The following is a 19018-nucleotide window of genomic DNA, read 5'->3' on the forward strand; positions in this document are numbered from 1 at the left end:
CTCAAGTTAATGATATGAGCAAGGCTGCTTTTTTACAATGAATACAACCAAAGCAGTTTATATTTCGAAGAGCTATTTTAACAGTCAAAGCCACATTAAGAGCTAAATGACATACAAAATGGCTCTGCCAGAGAACAAATTTATAAAGCCGACATATAACCCCCCATGAAAATGACAACAGTGACGGTTACTCGAAGTCCTGCCAGGTGCCCTTTAATAAGCAGAGAATGTGATTAGTGCTGCAATGCAAAGAGACAGCGTGCTGCAACATGACTCCATGCTGGTCTGCCAGGAAACCTTTACAATAGAGACCCTGGCTGCACTGGGATTTTTCATGCATAATAAATAAAGCAATAGACTAGCAGACTGAGGCTCCTTGCTGAACACCAGTGCCCTCCACTGCGTATGCTGAAGATTCCTCCAAACACTACAGCAATATGAAAAGCAAGAGAGAGAATTTATGATTTTCTCTTTGTGACAGACTGCTGAGTCCCCCCGGACCAAATGTCAGACACATGACTACATCTGCCGCTTCGTAGGGCTGCTGCGAACATTTAAATAATACTGTCAGCGTAATGCAGAGATCCGTCCATCAGACTGCACAGCCTCCTCTCCCCATTGGTGCTCACTCTGCCATAGAAATATGCCTTTCATAAACTGTTACAATACTTCCTCAACTGATGCTTTATACAATAATTTAGTTGGAATCACGGAACTTCACTAAAAGAACATGACCTCGTTAATTAAGAGGTAGTGGCTCCCACATAAGAACCCTTCAGCTTCCTTACTACAAAATGTGGAACCAAAGTGTTTGGGATGCCTTTAACACCACCACCATTACAGTATGTGTATCACCAGCTCCCTAAGTTTGGGATCACTTTGATCACATTTGTTTTCCAGCTTATAATTGCATGTTCTTCCAGCATAAGAACATAAAGAGCAAATTTTAACAGATCATGGAATAACAATTCTTTTACTGCCCTCTAACACTACTGCACACTTTAGTTCAGAGCATTTGAAGCATGATCTGCCATTTGAGTGGAGGAATGTTTTACCCTAATTTCCTTTACAAAGACTATTCTTCCATTAAATTTAGTATTACTGTTTACTCTCCAGCTGGATGAATTGCAGCTTCAGAGGGACATGAATGCCCATGTCATGATATTTACAGCAGTGGTTGCACACAAGCCACAGAGAAGACAGAGTCTTGAAACAGATCACACGTTCTAAAATACAGCAACCAAAAAAGGCTACAGGAGATAAATCTGTCCCTTTTCTGGAGGGGGCTATTATTAGCAGAAAGTTGAGAACTGGTTTTTAAAAATCTTGTATGAAAATGCTGTTGCATTGAACACGCTGAAATGGATGTGATGAGACAGGGACTTGTGATCACAATGTAATCAGACAGGGACTTGTCTCCTTGTATGTCACTTCTGCTTCCATGTGCAAAACATGCTTGTGGTTGGTGGCCAGCTTGGGCATTTTGGTTTTTTGTTGTTGTTGTAACATTAATTACACAGTGCCCTCTCCATTACCATTACTCATGGGGAAAATGCAGTGCTAAGTAGCTAACCTGAAGAGAAAAAAGCCCAGAGGAGATCGAGGCAAGTATCAAGGGAGTAACTGCACAACGACAGTAATCACAAAGCCCAATTTCTTCTTGTAAACGCTACTTCACCACCATCACCTGCACTGACAGTGCCCCTGCAGTGTGGGTCACTACACAGTGGTATCAAAGCCAGGATTTGTGGACTATCTCACTGAAGGAGGTTTTAAATCATCCATGCGAGAAAATAACATAGCCCTGAGCAGAAGTCAGAATTCACCACGCTGACTATGAAAGTGCAAGGAAAAGCCATTTGCACTATTTGAAGTAGCCACACGTCCAAACACTTTTCCCCTTTCACCATACTAGAAAATGCGTACTTGAAAGGTCCGTGTCTTTCCCTTCCAAACGCACAAAAATATTTAAAGTGTCCAAGTTATCCATTACATTAGCAGAAAAATCAACGATTAGATTTGGTATCAGCCACTGTGCTACTGTAGGCACGCACAGAGCAGGTAAGAAATACCTGCTTATAAAAACAGTCTCAGTTTTTACAGTCAAGGGGAGCCAAATTCCCCTTTGAAGGCTGCTTTAAAGATGAACTTCAACTGAACCTAATAAGCTTTTAAAACTTTTTAAAACAAAAAGCAAGACCAAAAAGGGATATTATGCTTTACCAAGGTTTTGAGGAGCCAGACTATAGAAGTGTCACCCTCATAATGATTTTTTTGTGGTTTTTTTTTTTAAACTACTTCAAGGAGGCTTGAATAAAATTTCTGTGTTTAATTTTTATTAAAATAAGACATTTGCGTTTGGAGGCTCTTCAAGACATTCTGTCCTGTGCCCTGTAGTTGCAGTACAGTCAAGACATGGACGTCTTACAGCAACTCTGCTTTTGCATAGTTAATATTGCTTCATTATTGAAGTTATAGCATTGTATGAGCTGCATGTGGCATGCTAAGTGTTCTCTTAAAGGATGACTATTCTCTTTTAAAAAAAAAAAAAAAAGGGAGGATCAAAGTCTTAGTGGGGAGCAGGCAGGAACCTGATAAGAGCCTCCTCCATAAATACCATTTTTAACCACATGCTTTCTAGGGTAAGAATGAAACCCCCTTACTTTTTCAGTGTTGAAAACACTACAGACTCCCAAAGCTGGAAAAGCTCAACTTTGTCACAGTGATTTAGTTTCATTATGTATTTCATTCATTCAAAGATTCTTTCTTAATATCATGAAGTTCAGTGCTACACAGTGCATCTATCGTACTCAGGTGGAAAAGCCAGCCTTTGTTGTGCTCGGTAAGTACATACACGGTTTTTAGTGTTGGAAGATGTTTTTCAGATGTGAGATGTTGTACAACATTTATTAAATAACTATTCATTTTTTTTTCAATCAAAAATAGGCTGGGTCCCATGACGATTAATCCTTGATTGAGGTGAAAAGTGCAAGGTTTTTTCTTATTACGCAGGGATTTTCGTTTTCAAGTGAAGGTCATACAAACATAAAAAATAATACAATACTTGCAAATTTTAGAATTAGTATCACAGGACAACCCCAAACCAAAACAAAAATGTATTTTCACCAAGAGCTAGAAGTGAGGATGTTTATACTTTTTCATGTACTAATTATTACTTTTAGCTCAATAAGTTTAGAAATGTAGGTATATTTGGAGACATCCCACACCTCCTTTTTCTTTATATCAAACATTTACCTCATGATCAAATGAAAACTGAATTTCTTCCAATTTACCCATGGAAAAGGAGTCAGTGCCATCACAGTGAAGAGAACAGCCAAATTTTGCACTGACTTCAGTAGAAGAAAGCAAGAAAAGAGAATTCACATAACCACCATACAAATGGATGCAGACTATATAAAGTAACATGAAAAAACTTACTGCTTGCTAGCCCTACAAATCAGTTTGTATCATCAGCAAGATGACTGGAACACCACTTCAGCATTTGTGAAATGCTGAATTTATAGCTATAAGCTCTTCAGGAGGGATAGGCAAGACAGGAGAGGCAGTGGGGTAGCCCTATATGTCAGGGAGTGTCTGGATAGTTTAGAGCTCGATGATGGTGACGATAGGGTGGAGTGTCTATGGGTGAGAATCAGGGGGAAGGCCAACAAGGCAGATATTGTGGTGGGAGTCTGTTACAGACCACCCAACCAGGATAAGGAGACAGGTGAACTATTCTATAAGCAGCTGGGAGAAGCCTCACGATCGCTAGCCCTTGTTCTTGTGGGGGACTTCAACCTGCCAGATGTCTGCTGGAAATACAATAACAACAGTCTAGGAGGTTCCTGGAGTGTGTGGCAGATAACTTCCTGACACAGCTGGTGAGTGAGCCAACGAGGGAAGGTGCCCCGCTGGACCTCTTGTTCATGAACAGAGAAGAACTTGTGAGCCATGTGATGGTTGGAGGCCATCTTGGGCAGAGTGATCACGAAATGATAAGAGTTTTTGATACGTGGAGAAGCGGCGAGAGGGGTCAGCAAAACTGCCACCTTAGACTTCCGGAGGGCAGACTTTGGCCTGTTTAGGAGACTGGTCGAGAGAGTCCCCTGGGAGGCAGCCCTAATGGGCAAAGGAGTCCAGGAAGGCTGGACATTCTTTAAGGAGGAAGTCCTAAAGGCACAAGAGCAGGCTGTCCCCAGGTGCCGAAAGACGAGCTGGCAGGGAAAAAGACTGGCCTGGCTGAATAGAGAGCTCTGGCTAGAACTCAGGAAAAAGACGAGAGTCTACGACCTCTGGAAGAAGGGGCAGGCAAATCAAGAGGACTACAAAGGTGTAGTGAGGTGGTGCACGGAGAAAATTAGAAGGGCCAAAGCTGAGCTAGAGCTTAATCTGGCTACTGCCATACAAGACAACAAAAAACACTTCTTCAAATACATTAGCAGCAAAAGGAGAGCTAAGGAGAATCTCCAGCCCCTAGTAGACAGGGGAGGGAACACAGTCACCAAGGATGAGGAAAAGGCTGAGGTACTTAATGCCTTCTTTGCCTCAGTCTTTAATAGTAGGGCCAATTGTTCCCTGGGTACTCAGACCCCGAGTCGGAAGACAGGGACGGGGACCAGAATGGAGCCCCCATAATCCAGGGGGAAATGGTTAGTGACCTGCTGCACCACTTAGACATTCACAAGTCTATGGGGCCTGATGAGATCCACCCGAGAGTACTGAAGGAACTGGCAGAAGTGCTCACCAAGCCCCTTTCCATCATTTACCAGCAGTCCTGGCTAACTGGGGAGGTCCCAGTTGACTGCAGATTAGCAAATGTGACACCCATCCACAAGAAGGGCCGGAAGGAGGACCTGGGGAACTACAGGCCTGTCAGCCTGACCTCGGTGCCGGGGAAGCTGATGGAGCAGATCATCCTGAGTGCCATCACACGGCATGTAGAGGATAACCAAGGGATCAAGCCCAGCCAGCATGGGTTCAGGAAAGGCAGGTCCTGCTTGACCAACCTGACCCTCCTTCTACAACAAGGTGACCCACCTAACAGATGAGGGAAAGGCTGTGGATGTTGTCTACCTAGACTTTAGTAAAGCCTTTGACACTGTCTCCCACAGCATTCTCCTGGAGAAACTGGTTGCTCATGGCTTGGACGGGTGTACTCTTCACTGGGTTAAGAACTGGCTAGATAGCTAGACCCAAAGAGTGGTGGTGAATGGAGTTTACTCCAGTTGGCGGCCAGTCACAAGCAGTGTCCCCCAGGGCTCTGTGTTGGGGCCAGTTCTGTTTAATATCTTTATCAATGATCTGGACGAAGGGATCGAGTGCACCCTCAGTAAGTTTGCAGATGACACCAAGTTGTGCGGGAGTGTTGATCTGCTGGAGGGTAGGAAGGCTCTGTGGAGGGATCTGGCCAGGCTGGATCAGTGGGCTGAGGCCAGTTGTATGAGGTTCAGCAAGGTTAAGTGCCGGGTCCTGCACTTGGGTCACAACAAGCTCATGCAATGGTACAAGCTCGGGGAAGAGTGGCTGGAAAGCTGCCTGGCGGAAAAGGACCTGGGGGTGTTGGTTGACAGCCGCCTGAATATGAGCCAGCAGTGTGCCCAGGTGGCCAAGAAAGCCAATGGCATCCTGGCTTGTATCAGAAATAGTGTGGCCAGCAGGACTAGGGAAGTGATCGTGCCCCTGTACTCGGCACTGGTGAGGCCGCACCTTGAATACTGTGTTCAGTTTTGGGCCCCTCACTACAAGAGGGACATTGAGGTGCTGGAGCGTGTCCAGAGAAGGGCAACGAAGCTGGTGAAGGGTCTGGAGAACAAGTCTTACGAGGAGCGGCTGAGGGAACTGGGGTTGTTTAGCCTGGAGAAAAGAAGGCTGAGGGGAGACCTTATTGCTCTCTACAACTACCTGAAAGGAGGTTGTAGAGAGGTGGGGGTTGGTCTCTTCTCCCAGGTAACAAGTGATAGGACGAGAGGAAATGGCCTCAAGTTGCGTCAGGAGAGGTTTAGACTGGATATTAGGAAATTTTACTTCACTGAAAGGGTTGTCAAGCATTGGAACAGGCTGCCCAAGGAAGTGGTTGAGTCACCATCCCTGGAAGTATTTCAAAGATGTTTGGATGAAGTGCTTAGGGACATGGTATAGTGGTGGTCTTGGTAGTGTCAGGTTTACGGGTGGACTTGGTTATCTTAAAGGTCTTTTCCAACCTATACGATTCTGTGATATGAATCATAAATCTAGCCTCTCTGTCTTAAAAGTGTTTCTATTTAAAAGATGATGCAACAAAAAAAAGCACAAACACATTTGTATATACAACCAGAAATAGTGACTTGAATATTACACTGCTAAAGGCTTGCTTTTCAGTTTACCTTTCATATCGAACTTGAGTTATTTCAGTCTAAAGGTCAATCTAATTTAATAATAAAGAAAGAAACTGATTATATAGTTGTCCTAAATAAACTCTGCTTGAATGATAGGTTATTAGAAAATTGTACAATCAAGTAGACATATTTACGGAAATTTGTGTGACAACTTTAAGGAATATAACAGTTGACACCTTTGAACTAAGAGTGACAAGCGATCAGAAAAATCCTACCACAAAATGTTCTAAAAAGTCAACCTTTTAAAAGCACATGTAAGAATTCATTTCAGGAATAAAATGTATCATAGTTCTTTAGTTCAAAAAAATAGTAACATCACATCTCTGTTGTCCTTAAAATAAAATCAACTAACTTTCAGCACTGATAATTTTCCCATTTAATTCAATGAGTGTAGCACACAGCTTAGACAGGCATATGACATTCTTTACATATGCAAAGTTCTTAGTTTATTGTAACTTACTTCTAGAATTTCTTTCCCCTACCCATTTTTTCCCGAGCTTTCTGCCTAGAGGGCAGAAAGCTTAAAAGGACATAAGGAGAAGGAAGGTTGTTCAAACTCAATGCTTTGCTTTCATGCACACTGGAGGAATCTGCTAGCAGTACACCTTTACTTCATCAATTCAGCAAGAAACACAAAGTGATTCTTCAGATTGCTCTTCAGTCAACATTAATTGTCAAGCACCAGCCTGACAATTAATACAGGCATGTGACACTGAACAAGTAGGGAGAAGGTAAAGGGAAAATCTTTTCTTAAAGACAGACATAAACTAAGCAGAACTTAACAAGTTCACTACAAGGTTTAATTGTAGAAAGATAATTAGAGAATATACCACAATATATATGGAAATATACTACATATACAGAACACCACCTCTGTGGCCACTTAATGAAATTGTTAAGACACCAAGCTAAAATAAATACCTTAAAAATTAGGACATGGAATGCAGGTTGGATACAAATAGCTGGTTTCTCCACACCTGTCATACCACACTTAAGAAAATCAAAGAAATTCTTCACATAACATCTCAAAGCATCAGTCATGGCAATCAAAAATGTCAATGTGGATGGAGTGCTGGACTGAAACTTAGAAGACTGTTTCATTTCCAGCTCTGATTAGCATAGAGTTCCTTTTTTCATCTCTCTCACCCTATCTATAAATGGGGATAATTATGCTGACCTCCTTTATAAAGCACCTGAAAAATCTACAGTTAAAAATGTTCCTAAACATGTAATTATAAATAACAGCAATCATGTATCAAACTTCAGTTATCAAATCATCACATGAAAGCAAGAATCTGATTATTCCTGGAATTAGTACACAAAATTCAATTTTTCCACCGACATTAGCTTCCTAGTGCTTTCATCATTATTACAACAGCTGCATTATACTAAGATGCACTAAAGAACCTGACTACCATTGACTGACATTTTGAAGATTTTCCAAGCTTCGAACAACAAAAGACCATGGATTTTTTTTCACTGAAAATTTCCATGTTAAACAAAGATACTTTTGACCAGCTTCAAGCTTAGATGCTACTCTGAATCTGCAGCTTGAATTGTTGCAATGGCTCCATTCTAAAACAGGCTGTAGCACTTTGCAAATGGATTTCGCTGTTACATCCATCATCCCTCTCTCCTTACAGGGGCTGGTCAACAAGAGCACCTTTTCATCATCACCCACTTATGCTATCAGTTTCTCCTCTTTCCTCCACATCTATATGTTACTTTCCTCCTTTCAGCTGCACACAATGCCCTTAATCACTCAGTATGTTTGATGTTCGCATTTTTCTTTCATCTTGTGCTACTTAAAAATGAAAAAAAGGTGAGAGAATTTGATATAAAATTAAGCTACTTACCAACTACTGCCAGATTATGCTCTGAGCCACATGCGATCTGAAAAAGAAGTATGAATGAATAAAAAAGAACCCGCTTACCAGTAGGAAGACAACCACAATTATGACAGGAAATTAAAAATTAACCTGAAACAAACAACTACAGCTTGTAGGATGCAAAATCAAGGTTGAAGTGCTCTCACTTTTAAACGAAGTTTCATTTGTAGTCTCACTTAGGGGCTTGGTGGCAGGGGGGTATGTTTGTTTGTTTTGTTAATAAACAGGCATTTTCTTTTCAAAATGGAGTCACCACTGACATCTCAATCCTTAGGAGCAAGGCTGACCACAGGTCTGAAAAAACATCACACCCTTGACAACATCCACTGGATCCAACAAGACTATTCATGGGCATAGAACAAACGCAGATTAAGCCTCTGCAAGGTCAGAGCCATACAGAGACAGCTGGGAATCAAAAGGGTGATGAAGATCCCCATTTCTCTTATCTATACTGTTTTTCCAGATGATCCCTGTAGAACTGCACAAAGTATACAAGGCTCAGTGTGATAAACTTGAAGTCATATGATCCCTATGGTCATTTGTCTAGAATGGAGAAAAAATATTATAGAGCTCAACTTTTCTATTAGCAGCAGGCTGGTTTAATTTTTAAAAGCTGCAGAAAAAAAAAAAGAAACCAATGCGAACATTTTCTCCCAAGGTCATTAGTGATGGAAATGAGTTATAAATTTCTTTTCAAAGCAAACTCATAGTTCAGTGTATTTTTCTTTCTTCTTTGCAGCTGCTGTGAACATCAGATGTTTAAGTTGCTTTAGCATATATCACGTAGTATCGCTCACTAAGCTTTCATGAAGTTCTTCACAGATGATGGTAACACAAGCACAGACAGCAGCCCACTGCCCTACTGCAAGGGCTTGTCTCTCCCCACTGAATTCTTTTGCAATGTCACTGCTGGCATAATTGTCTGCTGTAATACAGACATCATCTTACACAAGGTTACCCTGCCGAGTGCCCTCAAGTTTTAATTTAAAACACAAGCAATCCCCTCAAAATCGTGTATCCAATTCATTGTCTTACACCTAGCTGCCAATTACACATACTACTGAGCTGGAGAAAATTAATAAGCACATTCTTCTACTTTTTAGAAGTACATTTGCAATGATAAAATATAAAGCAGAAGTATATTAAAAAATAGAAGTCCAAACCATCAAAATTTTATATGGTTTTGTGCGTGCATAACTTTATAGTTTTTATGGCCAGAGAAACTGCTGCAATCGCCTCAATGACTGCATAACATAAAACCATAGAAGTTAACAAAACAGTCCTTGTACTCAGCCCACTGTGCTTGAGCATTTACTGGAAAAGAGATACCCAAGACTGACACACAGACTAGCTTGAGCAATTGTGTTACAAATAAACACTGCAATCACTACTACTCACTATGTACTCGCACCACAGCTGTGACATGAAAGCATTTGGTCAATGCCATCCTAACACAACAATGGCAAGGAAGACAAAACAGACTCTTTAGGATAGAGGTGCTTAGCCAAGACATTAAAGCGTTCAGGAAAACAGGGCAAGAAAAATAATTCAAGTCACAGCACACTCCAGGATGGACTCAGCTTCAGAAAAATCAAGACAAAACAGCAGGAAAAGTAATGCCTTTGCAAGAGCGCTAGCAGGGCTGCATCAAGTCTTCTATTCCGCAATACTGCAGGCAGGCAAAGCTTTAAGCTCTGACTGTTAAAATGCATAAATCATCGCCATATCCCATATCATTATCCTTACCACACGTCAGAGCCGGTTCCCTAATGCCTATTCACTGGCTAATGCTCCCACCAATGCTTCTCAAGCTTAAAGGTTGATGCCATGGAAACAAGATCCACACATGGCAACACACACGAAGGCTTTCTAGCAAAAAGCAAATTCTGCATCTTCACCAAGTGCTAAAAATTGGAGATACTGAAGCTGCTGCTAATAAAATAAGTAAATTTTATCTGAGGTGTGAATAATCCTATCCCAGCTACTTCCCTAGGAAATACGCTAACACAGGTACCAATTCAAAAGGATCAGTACGAAAGAACTGCACAGGCTGGTGGCTCATACTTATGGCCAGGATTCCTTTCAAAAACAGTATATTAAAAAAAACCCAAAACAAAACAAAAAAACACCCCACAACAACAAAAACATAACACAAACAAAAAAAAAAACCCACACCCAAACAAGGTGGTGTTTAGCCTGTAAAACATCCCCGACAAAGAAGCATTTTCTTTCTATATCTAATAGCAGCAGCTACAGAGCCTGCAAACCAGATAAAAGAACACTGGTGATCTCATAAAGCTTTGTACTCTATTCATATAGCTGTTACTCTGCCCACCGTTCAGAGCCACCCGCTAGTCAGCTTATCAGGTTGTAAGGGAGTCAGTCAAACAACACTGGGTACAACCAGACCAGGAACTGCTATATTATACAGACTCGCCAGCTCTGGGGAGTTGCCCCCATGACAGCCACTCACTGCCAACACATTGTGCAGATGCGCTCATTGCAGCTCTGTAGCCTGATGGGATAAAAGCTACTGCAAAGCACAAATGACAAGTGCTGCTGCACTCCTTTCGGTCAGGTAAAAGCCACCTCAGTGGAAGTGCCAGCTTTGCCAACGACTGAAATCAAGCAAAATTGCAAGCTGCTGAAGGCAGTGCCCTAGATTCACCTTTGACGGCCCAGAGCAAGGACAGCACATGCCATGTACCAGCAGCAGTACTGTGCTCCAAATAAGAATTTGCTAGATTGAGAGCACAAGGTTCATCACCTCTGCCTTGTCGCAGGGTGTCACCACCTGACAACACAGACTGACTTTGTAGGAACCCCCAAATGAAAAACGCTCTTATGGGACTCTAAAGTTAGCTTTCTGAAATAACAGCCTTATTCACTGCCCATGCTGCTTGCTACAGGCTACACCATCCACCCACAGGATTCCTGCTGGCCTGCACACCTATGACTCTGGAGCTCAGAGGGGACCATGCCACAGAGATGAAGCAAGGTTGCCACTGCTTAATGAGCAGTGCTGCCTTGCAGGTATTTCATAACATCTTTTTTACAATAAGCTTTAAAATGTGACACCCCCTTGTCTTCATGACTCCCCACAACAGGCAACAATCAGCCAAGAACACATAATTTGCTGGTACAAATACAGACCAGCCAGAGAACGGCGTTGCTGAACAGATGTTTTATGCTTACATTAGATGTAATAAGCTCTGCAGTCAGTGCAGGTCACTGGGAAAAGCCTGGTATTTACTGCAGCAACCATAATTTTCTGGCTACTTCTCTTCTATCCCCACCCCCGACATGCTGCAGAGAAATTAAATTCCAACAGACATCTGTGTGCTCCCAGTGGATAAGTACATTCAAGGGTACTTATAAACACACAATAATGCTTTCTAATTGGGCAATATTTTTACATTCTGTTTTAACTGGGGGGAAAAAAAAAATCACTAATTTTAAAGACAAATCAGAGTGACTGCTAGTGAGCGAAGCATTCTGTGAGCCTAAAGAAACATGACCCCCTACACAGAAACAATTCATATTAAAGTTTCTTCTCTGTTTGGAGGAAAATTTGAGAAGAGTTGTGCAAGGATATTGTGATCTCTATATAAATGATCTCAAAGCACTTTACAAACGCCTGTGAGGCAGGCAAAAGAATGTTTAGGGACCATTTTACTCAGAAGTCATTTACCTTATTATCCGTGCCCTTTCAACCATACATAAATTGTTTGTTTCTTCCCTTAAATTGTGTGTTAGCAAGCTGTTTTCTACCTAGCAATGGTTGCAGTTCAGATCCATCCATCCATCCAGATTAACACATGTGGTGAGAGGCAGCCAAGGGCCCAGCATTTTATTAATCATAAATAGTCAGGACATAAGCTGCATGGATGGTGAGGAAAGACCTTAGCACAGCAACCACTGACTCTGGGCAAAACACCAACATCTTTCTGCAGCCTGCAGATACGCCTGTGGCCCAGTCCTAACAAAAATTAATTGATTGTTTCCTGTCAAAGCAGTGGGTTACACAAAATAGAGAAAGTATTTCACTTAAGATTAAAATATCTTTATATATTTAAAATACCATATGAAGTATAAAAATAACAACATGTTTAATATATAATATATATACATACATATATATGTGTACGTATATAAGCAAATGTGTGCATACATAATATATGTATGCATATTAGGAAGAGGTTATCTACTGAAGATGATGTTATCAGGGAAGAAGGTTCAGAGGAGAGGTTAGGGTAAAGACAGAGCGCCTCCCTCTTATATCCAGGATAGAGATCTTTCTGAAGAATAGCTATCCCTCCTTTTGTTCCCTCACAGTCCTGTGAGGTAAGACAGTATTGTTCTCTCCCTTGTAGACAGTAAACAAACATATGCAGGATAAAACTCATACAGATATTTAGACATACAATCTCCCATTGATTTCAAAGGGTAATTAAGAGACAAAATACCTTTTGTCAACCATCCCCTAAGGAATTTCTGAGTACTATAACAAAACAAGTCTGACGAAGTGTATAAAAATCCAAGTTTCAGGCTAGTACCTTGACCACAAGGCTATTCTTTCTTTTCTTTCTGTACTCCCAGTGCTCCAACTGAGGATCTGTTGTGCAACCCATCAGGAAAAATATCAAGTCAGAACTGCAGGCAAAGTCAGCCTAGTACTGCAGCAGCAGGGAAGGGACAGTACTGGGGGTTGCACGGAAGAGGCATGGGGAGCTGGACTCACAAGGAGGATTGCAGAATGAAAATTCACAAGCATCTGAACATCAGGGTGCTTAGCTAGAACAATAAAAACACCATTTATTTTTGGTTCACTGCCCTACGAGTGCAGGTTAATTCCCTACAGTGCAATTATTTCCCAAAACATTCAAGGATACGGTGGCTTCCATCACTTCTCAGAGATAAGAGCATGAAGTACAAAATAGGTTTCTAAGGATAAATGCAGATATGATGTTTAAGTAGTTGCATCCAGATTCTAGCCACTACCATTTCTAACTTTTTAATTGCACAAAACCAGAGGAAGAGAGTGAGAGAGAGAGAGAGCGCGCACGTGAGAGCGTAAGAGCGCGAGAGGAGGGCAAGGGAAGGAAACCATTAAGAGTGTGCACATAAGTATTTTTACCCAGGACTTTGTATCTGCCTTTAGCCATGGCATCCCATATCTTTTGAGAAATTTCACTGTAAGGAAATTGCCAGGGCCAGAAGACAGCAAATTTTATTCCTTCTGGGATCAGAAGTCCTAAGGGAAGGAGATGAGGTGACCAAGAGACTGCAGATCAAAGCTTATGCAAGATAGGGGAATCTTCTCTCCCAGAGCTGTTCTTCCTTGATTAATGTATCCTAACAGTGCTTTGTACTGTTTGACACACTCTGCCCAACTATATTTGTATGCAGAATTCTACTGATGTGAAAAACTAAAATAAAATAAAAGGAATCTAATTAGCAAAGCTGTCCTGCTTCCAATGATCCTTCACTAGGAACTCTGTGTTCCTCTTCTGGATCATTTGACTCCTGATTGATAAGAAAGCAGCTTGCTAACCTAGTCACATTCCTTGGTGAGCACAAGACTAAGCGCAGTTTAATGCAACACATGTTAGCAGCAAACCAGTACAACCTCACCAAGAACAGCACATTAAATCTGTTCCTAGCTGTTGGCTGTATCAGTTGAAAAGTGAGAGGCCCAGTGCTCTATAGCTCACAAGACATTTTCCATTTTTCATCAAACTAGTAATCTAATATTCTACTTAAGTTCAATTATTTGTTGTTGTGTGATTGGCTTTTTAGTTTGTATGTAGTTTTACTTTCCACTACAGCAAGAAAATTCACAATTTAAACTGAAGCCTGTGTACTAAGGTCTGGAAGAAAACATTCCTCCTTGAGACACACCTGACCAAAAGCTAACGTGCCACGTAAGTGGACCTTTGCAAGCATGGAGGAAGAGAGGAAGCATTAAGACATTGGCAGGATGCAGTAAGCTTTAAAAGGAAGATTTTATAGCTTTCTGTAGCTTCCAGAGTTATGATCTATGCCGTCCCTGCCTGAAACTAATCCCAAGCCTGCCACACTTGCAGCACAAGACACAAAGTGTTTTTTCCCCATGCAGCATTTCCCTTGCTTCCCCACCTACCGTTTCAGAGACCCATCTCCAATCATTCAATATCCTGCCCTGCCAATTGTCTTACAGTCACCAAAAAGCCAGCTGGCCAACCCCAAAATCTTGCCTTTACAACCTCCGTGCCATAAGTGACATATATGTAAGTCCCTGCACACATTCCCTCCCTATGACACTAACCATACATAAGAAACTGCTATGCTATCCACCGACCCACTGAGCACCACACCTTCCAGGAACAGTTCCTTGTGGATAACAGGGTGGAGTTGCACTTCTCCGATTCAGTCAGTACACCTTGGGTCCCAAGTGCTCACAGGAGATGGAAACAGTTGTAATTCCAAAGCAAAAACAAACAAACAAAAAACCAAACAACAAAAAACCCACACACAGACACACACACACACAAACACCAAAAACACATACCAAAAAAACAACCAATTTTTTCATATCAGGTAGGAAGCACCACAACCACATAAAGCTATCGTTAAAGAGATCAGGCACAGAATATGAAAATAAAAGGAGGCAAGAAAAGCTAATTGTTAAAGCAGTCAGCATTTCCATGGAAGGTTTACATGACAGCAACCCGTGTGCTCCCACAAAGCTGAACTGCAAGGCAAGTGTCGTCATATTGAAAAACTTCGATATGTACTGGTTGCCTCAAATTGAGGATGGATGGATTGAGATGTCAAGACAAAGTAAGATCCATGTCCACCACCAAAAAAACCCCCACCCCCCAAAAAAACCAAAACAAAAAAACCACAAACAACTCATCATCAGATGACTTCAGGACAATACAAAAGTTACCGAGATCCCAGTAAGAACACCTAATGGGATTAGGTTTTTTTGAGCAGAATGACAAGAATGTAGCCAAGTGTGATAAAAATCTTTACAAGTCAGCAAGGTCAGCTGGCTCTTCTCCACTGCCTGAAGATTTTCCAATTAGTTCTTGTCTCCTTCTTCAGGCAGTTCCTTTCCTTCCTTGGGGTTCAGAAAGCACTAGCATCTTTCATTCCAGGAAAATCAAGCTCTGTCACTCTCCTATCCCTCAGCCTCATGAGTCTGTCAAAATTTTCCATTTTTGCAATCAAGACCTGAGCCACAAACCAATTTTTTTTTATCCTTTCATCATTTTTAAAATTAACCAAGTCATGGTCATTCAATGCCAGTTTGCTTCCTGTAACGAGATCCCCATTCAGTCTTCATTATTTTGTGAAAATTAAGACTGAAGTATCCCTTCTGATTGATAAAGAAGTCACCAATCACATCAGCCCTGACTTAACGTGTACATACTTCCAAACCTATGTCTGTGCAGCGCAAATCCCACAAAGCCAAAATCCTCACTAACATTACAGACATCTCTATCCACATCCAAATATGAACTAGAGGAACAGGGTCTTCAGCAGATGCACAGTTTTACCCAAGGGAACTTCTTCACCATTTTTCTCAAAATGATTTTGATTTAAATTGTTTAATCCACAATTCTCAGCTCCTTACAGTCTCAGTGCCTCTCTCTCCCAAGTTAAATGAGAGGCACTAAGATGAATACCTTACAATCTATTTGGGCTTGCTTTGGGGACTACAACTAGTTTCCTCTTTATTTGAGGCCACAAACACCACTTTGACAGGAGAAATGAAAGAAACCAAGACCACAGAAACAAAAAGTTTCAAAACCTCTTTATATACTGATCTAACTGTACCATCAATACACACATCCTTACCATCAGATTATTCTGATGTTTTCGGGTCAAGAATTGAAGCTTGTAGCATGCCAAAAAAACGCGGGTGTCTGTCTTCCTATGCTATTTTTACATGCAAACAGCAAAATTAAAAGTGTTCATTATAACATACAAATGTCATCATTACCTATCTGAATGTGGTAATTTCTAGTACTGTGAACTTAATGAAATGAATAGTTCTATTAAACAATGATTGCAGGCAAACATTCTGTCGAAGTACATATCATTATCCAACATTTTATAGGCTTAGAGTAAAAGTAATGACAGCAAGTGTTATTTGGCAGCAAAATATCAAATTCTACTTAAACAACTATTTCCAAGGTTCTTCTGTGGATGTGTAACTGCAGTTTTAAGTTTTTCAGAAGAATCTGGGCTTCACGTCTCTTTCCTTGTGGCAACAGTGCATCATTTTTAATCCATTTGGAATATATTCTGGAATATTCAGTGAAGCTGGAGAGAATCACAGTGAAATCAAATGTACATATCGTGGGAACTCAGCTCTCCTCTAACTGTGATGTTATTGCAAGCAATCTCACTACAATTCTTCTACATAAAAAAAAAAAAAATCCCGAGAACTCAGCATACACAGCCTGTGTGATTACACAATAGCACAAAGCCTTGCATTTTTGTAGGACTGCAAGGAAAAATAGCACTTCTTATAATGTTCATACCCTCAAACAATTGACTGTCTGGGTATTCTATTTGGATATTGTGAACAGGCAGACACTGTCCCTAAAAGACCCTCTTAAAGGAGATAAGTACTGATAGCGTGGCCATGGCAGGGACCATACTGCCTCAAGACAGAAGCCATCACCTGATTAGCACTGTCCAACCATACTGCCCAGAGGGAACTGGCCCCACCGACATGAGGTCTGACTTTGTTGACTCTCTATAACCCTTCTTTTTCTAGCATGTGGTTTTTTTGGAACGTCCTTACAGCATTTCCTTCTTTTACATGCTTTTCACCTACACTACCCTTCATTAAAAATTGCATCCAAAACACCTGACAGTATTACCAAAAGAATATTATCAATGATGTCATTAAGGAAAACTACTCTTATTTTGAAGTGCAGAGGCTTTTTTTCTTCTTCCAGCAATAAATCAAAATATATGATAGAATTTTGAATGTCCCAGTTCTTCAACACCCAGCATCAGAATGTGGGAAGATTAATTTTCAGAGAAATTATTAAATGTTCAAGGAAGCTCTCAATGCACAATTGGACTGACCTTTCGTTTCACTGCTAGCCCTGTTGACTTCAGTGAGCGCTGCTGCTTGCATAAACTGGCAGTACACAAATGCACTGTCACTGAAGAGAATAAAATAAACCTACTTAATCTCCAAAACATTTTATGTCCTTTGAAAGAAATGAGCAGGTTACTGGAAGCACAGAACCACTACTGTGTAATATCATTTCAAGTGTCCCTCATTGGACCCAATGCCTTTGGGAAATATTATTTAAGATAACTATCAGCTGTTCAAGAATGCAAATCTTTGCCTCATTTCCAGCACAACTTTCACTGTCTCTCCCTCTCCCACATATATGCACATAAAACCCAAAAAAGTTATCAACTTAATTTGTAGTCAAAAAAACACTAGCATGTGAAGAACTCCTCCTAAAATATGACAAAATAAATATCACAGGGCGGGGGGGGGGACGACCACACACGTTTTTCATACACCAACTACCTCAACTTGAGGACAGAATTTTCTTGGTTCATTTACTTTCCAGCAGAGCTGCAGGCATGCAGCTTCCGTAAGGGTTAGCCTTGTATAAAAACATTAAGCCATGAATTTTGCTGACTGTCCGCTACTTTAGCTCTCCAAATAAATGGTGCTTATGCCTTTAGGGTGTCGTGTAACTCTGCTCTTCAATGTTGGATTCTCTGTTTCTGCAGCACTTAGTAACAGTACAGCTCCCTGCAGCAAGCTTGCTGGAAATAAATAAAACGTAAACTTGCTAAGACTCCAATGCAAAGATGAACAGAAAAGCTCTTCTGGATAAATAAGGATACCATTTGTAAGGACTCAAATAGAGGCTGAGCCTTAATGCTAGTCACAAAGGCAGAATTAGGAAAAAAACCATGTCTGAAGTGACTCTACACAGCTGATAAAAAGGCATTTTTATTAAAAAGCTGAATAATCATAGAGCCTTCAAAGTTCTAACTTGAACTTTTTTGAATAAGACTATAGCCAGAACGTATTCTGCCAGAAAACCATCCATTAGCTCAAGAACACAGCTGTAGAACAAGAGTAGACAGAAGAAAAAGTCACAGACCCTTGCTGTTGCTCCACTTGAGTGAGGTCAGAACACATCTCTCTTTCCAGGGCTGGAAAACACACTGCAGCTGGCCAACACCAGGCGAGCCAGGCAGCCCACCAAACGAGCTCCAGCTATTCATATTCAGGAGAACCATTCATTCCTCTCAGCTGGGTTGTTCTTTAAAACCACACATTCATTCCAGTTTATTTTGACCTAGCAGCTGCCTAATTACAAGACATTTCTATTATGTATCATCTCTTTCACACAATATCCACTCCTTTCTCTCTCTTTCAGTCTTCGCTACCTTTGAGGCATGACTTTCACACCAGTACCAGCACATCAGTTTCAAACGACCTTTTCTTCTCTTGTTTCTCAGGGAACATACATGTCAGCCTGCGTATCTTCAAAGGCTCACAGTCTTGCCAGGGGACCAAATGCTGCAGGGGCAGAGCAAGCAGAGAGATGTGTCCCACCTCACAAGCCAAAGGATGCATTGACTAGTCATTTAATTCACAGTATGGAACAATTTTTCTTATGACCCATTTCTAAACATGACAGCATTTTTGCAGTTTGAAAGAATGAAGCAGATAATGTAACCACTACAATACCATTCAAGTCTAATTGTGAACAG

At 41.1% G+C, this 19018-nt stretch overlaps 1 protein-coding gene across 9 annotated transcripts in view; it reads right to left on the reverse strand.

Annotated features, from left to right (window-relative positions):
* SERGEF (secretion regulating guanine nucleotide exchange factor) overlaps positions 1–19018 on the reverse strand; it is a 161811-nt gene that overhangs the window by 62154 nt on the left and 80639 nt on the right. For 7 of the 9 annotated variants that reach the window (XM_075502279.1, XM_075502273.1, XM_075502274.1 and 4 more), the window contains one exon: positions 8231–8267. The exons of the other annotated variants lie outside the window; for them this stretch is intronic. In XM_075502279.1, the coding sequence (XP_075358394.1) occupies positions 8231–8267 (37 nt within the window). The remainder of the gene's footprint in view (positions 1–8230; positions 8268–19018) is intronic. 9 annotated transcript variants of the gene reach the window in all.

This window comes from Mycteria americana, chromosome 5 (genome assembly GCF_035582795.1).
Source record: "Mycteria americana isolate JAX WOST 10 ecotype Jacksonville Zoo and Gardens chromosome 5, USCA_MyAme_1.0, whole genome shotgun sequence".
Lineage (NCBI taxonomy): Eukaryota > Metazoa > Chordata > Aves > Ciconiiformes > Ciconiidae > Mycteria > Mycteria americana.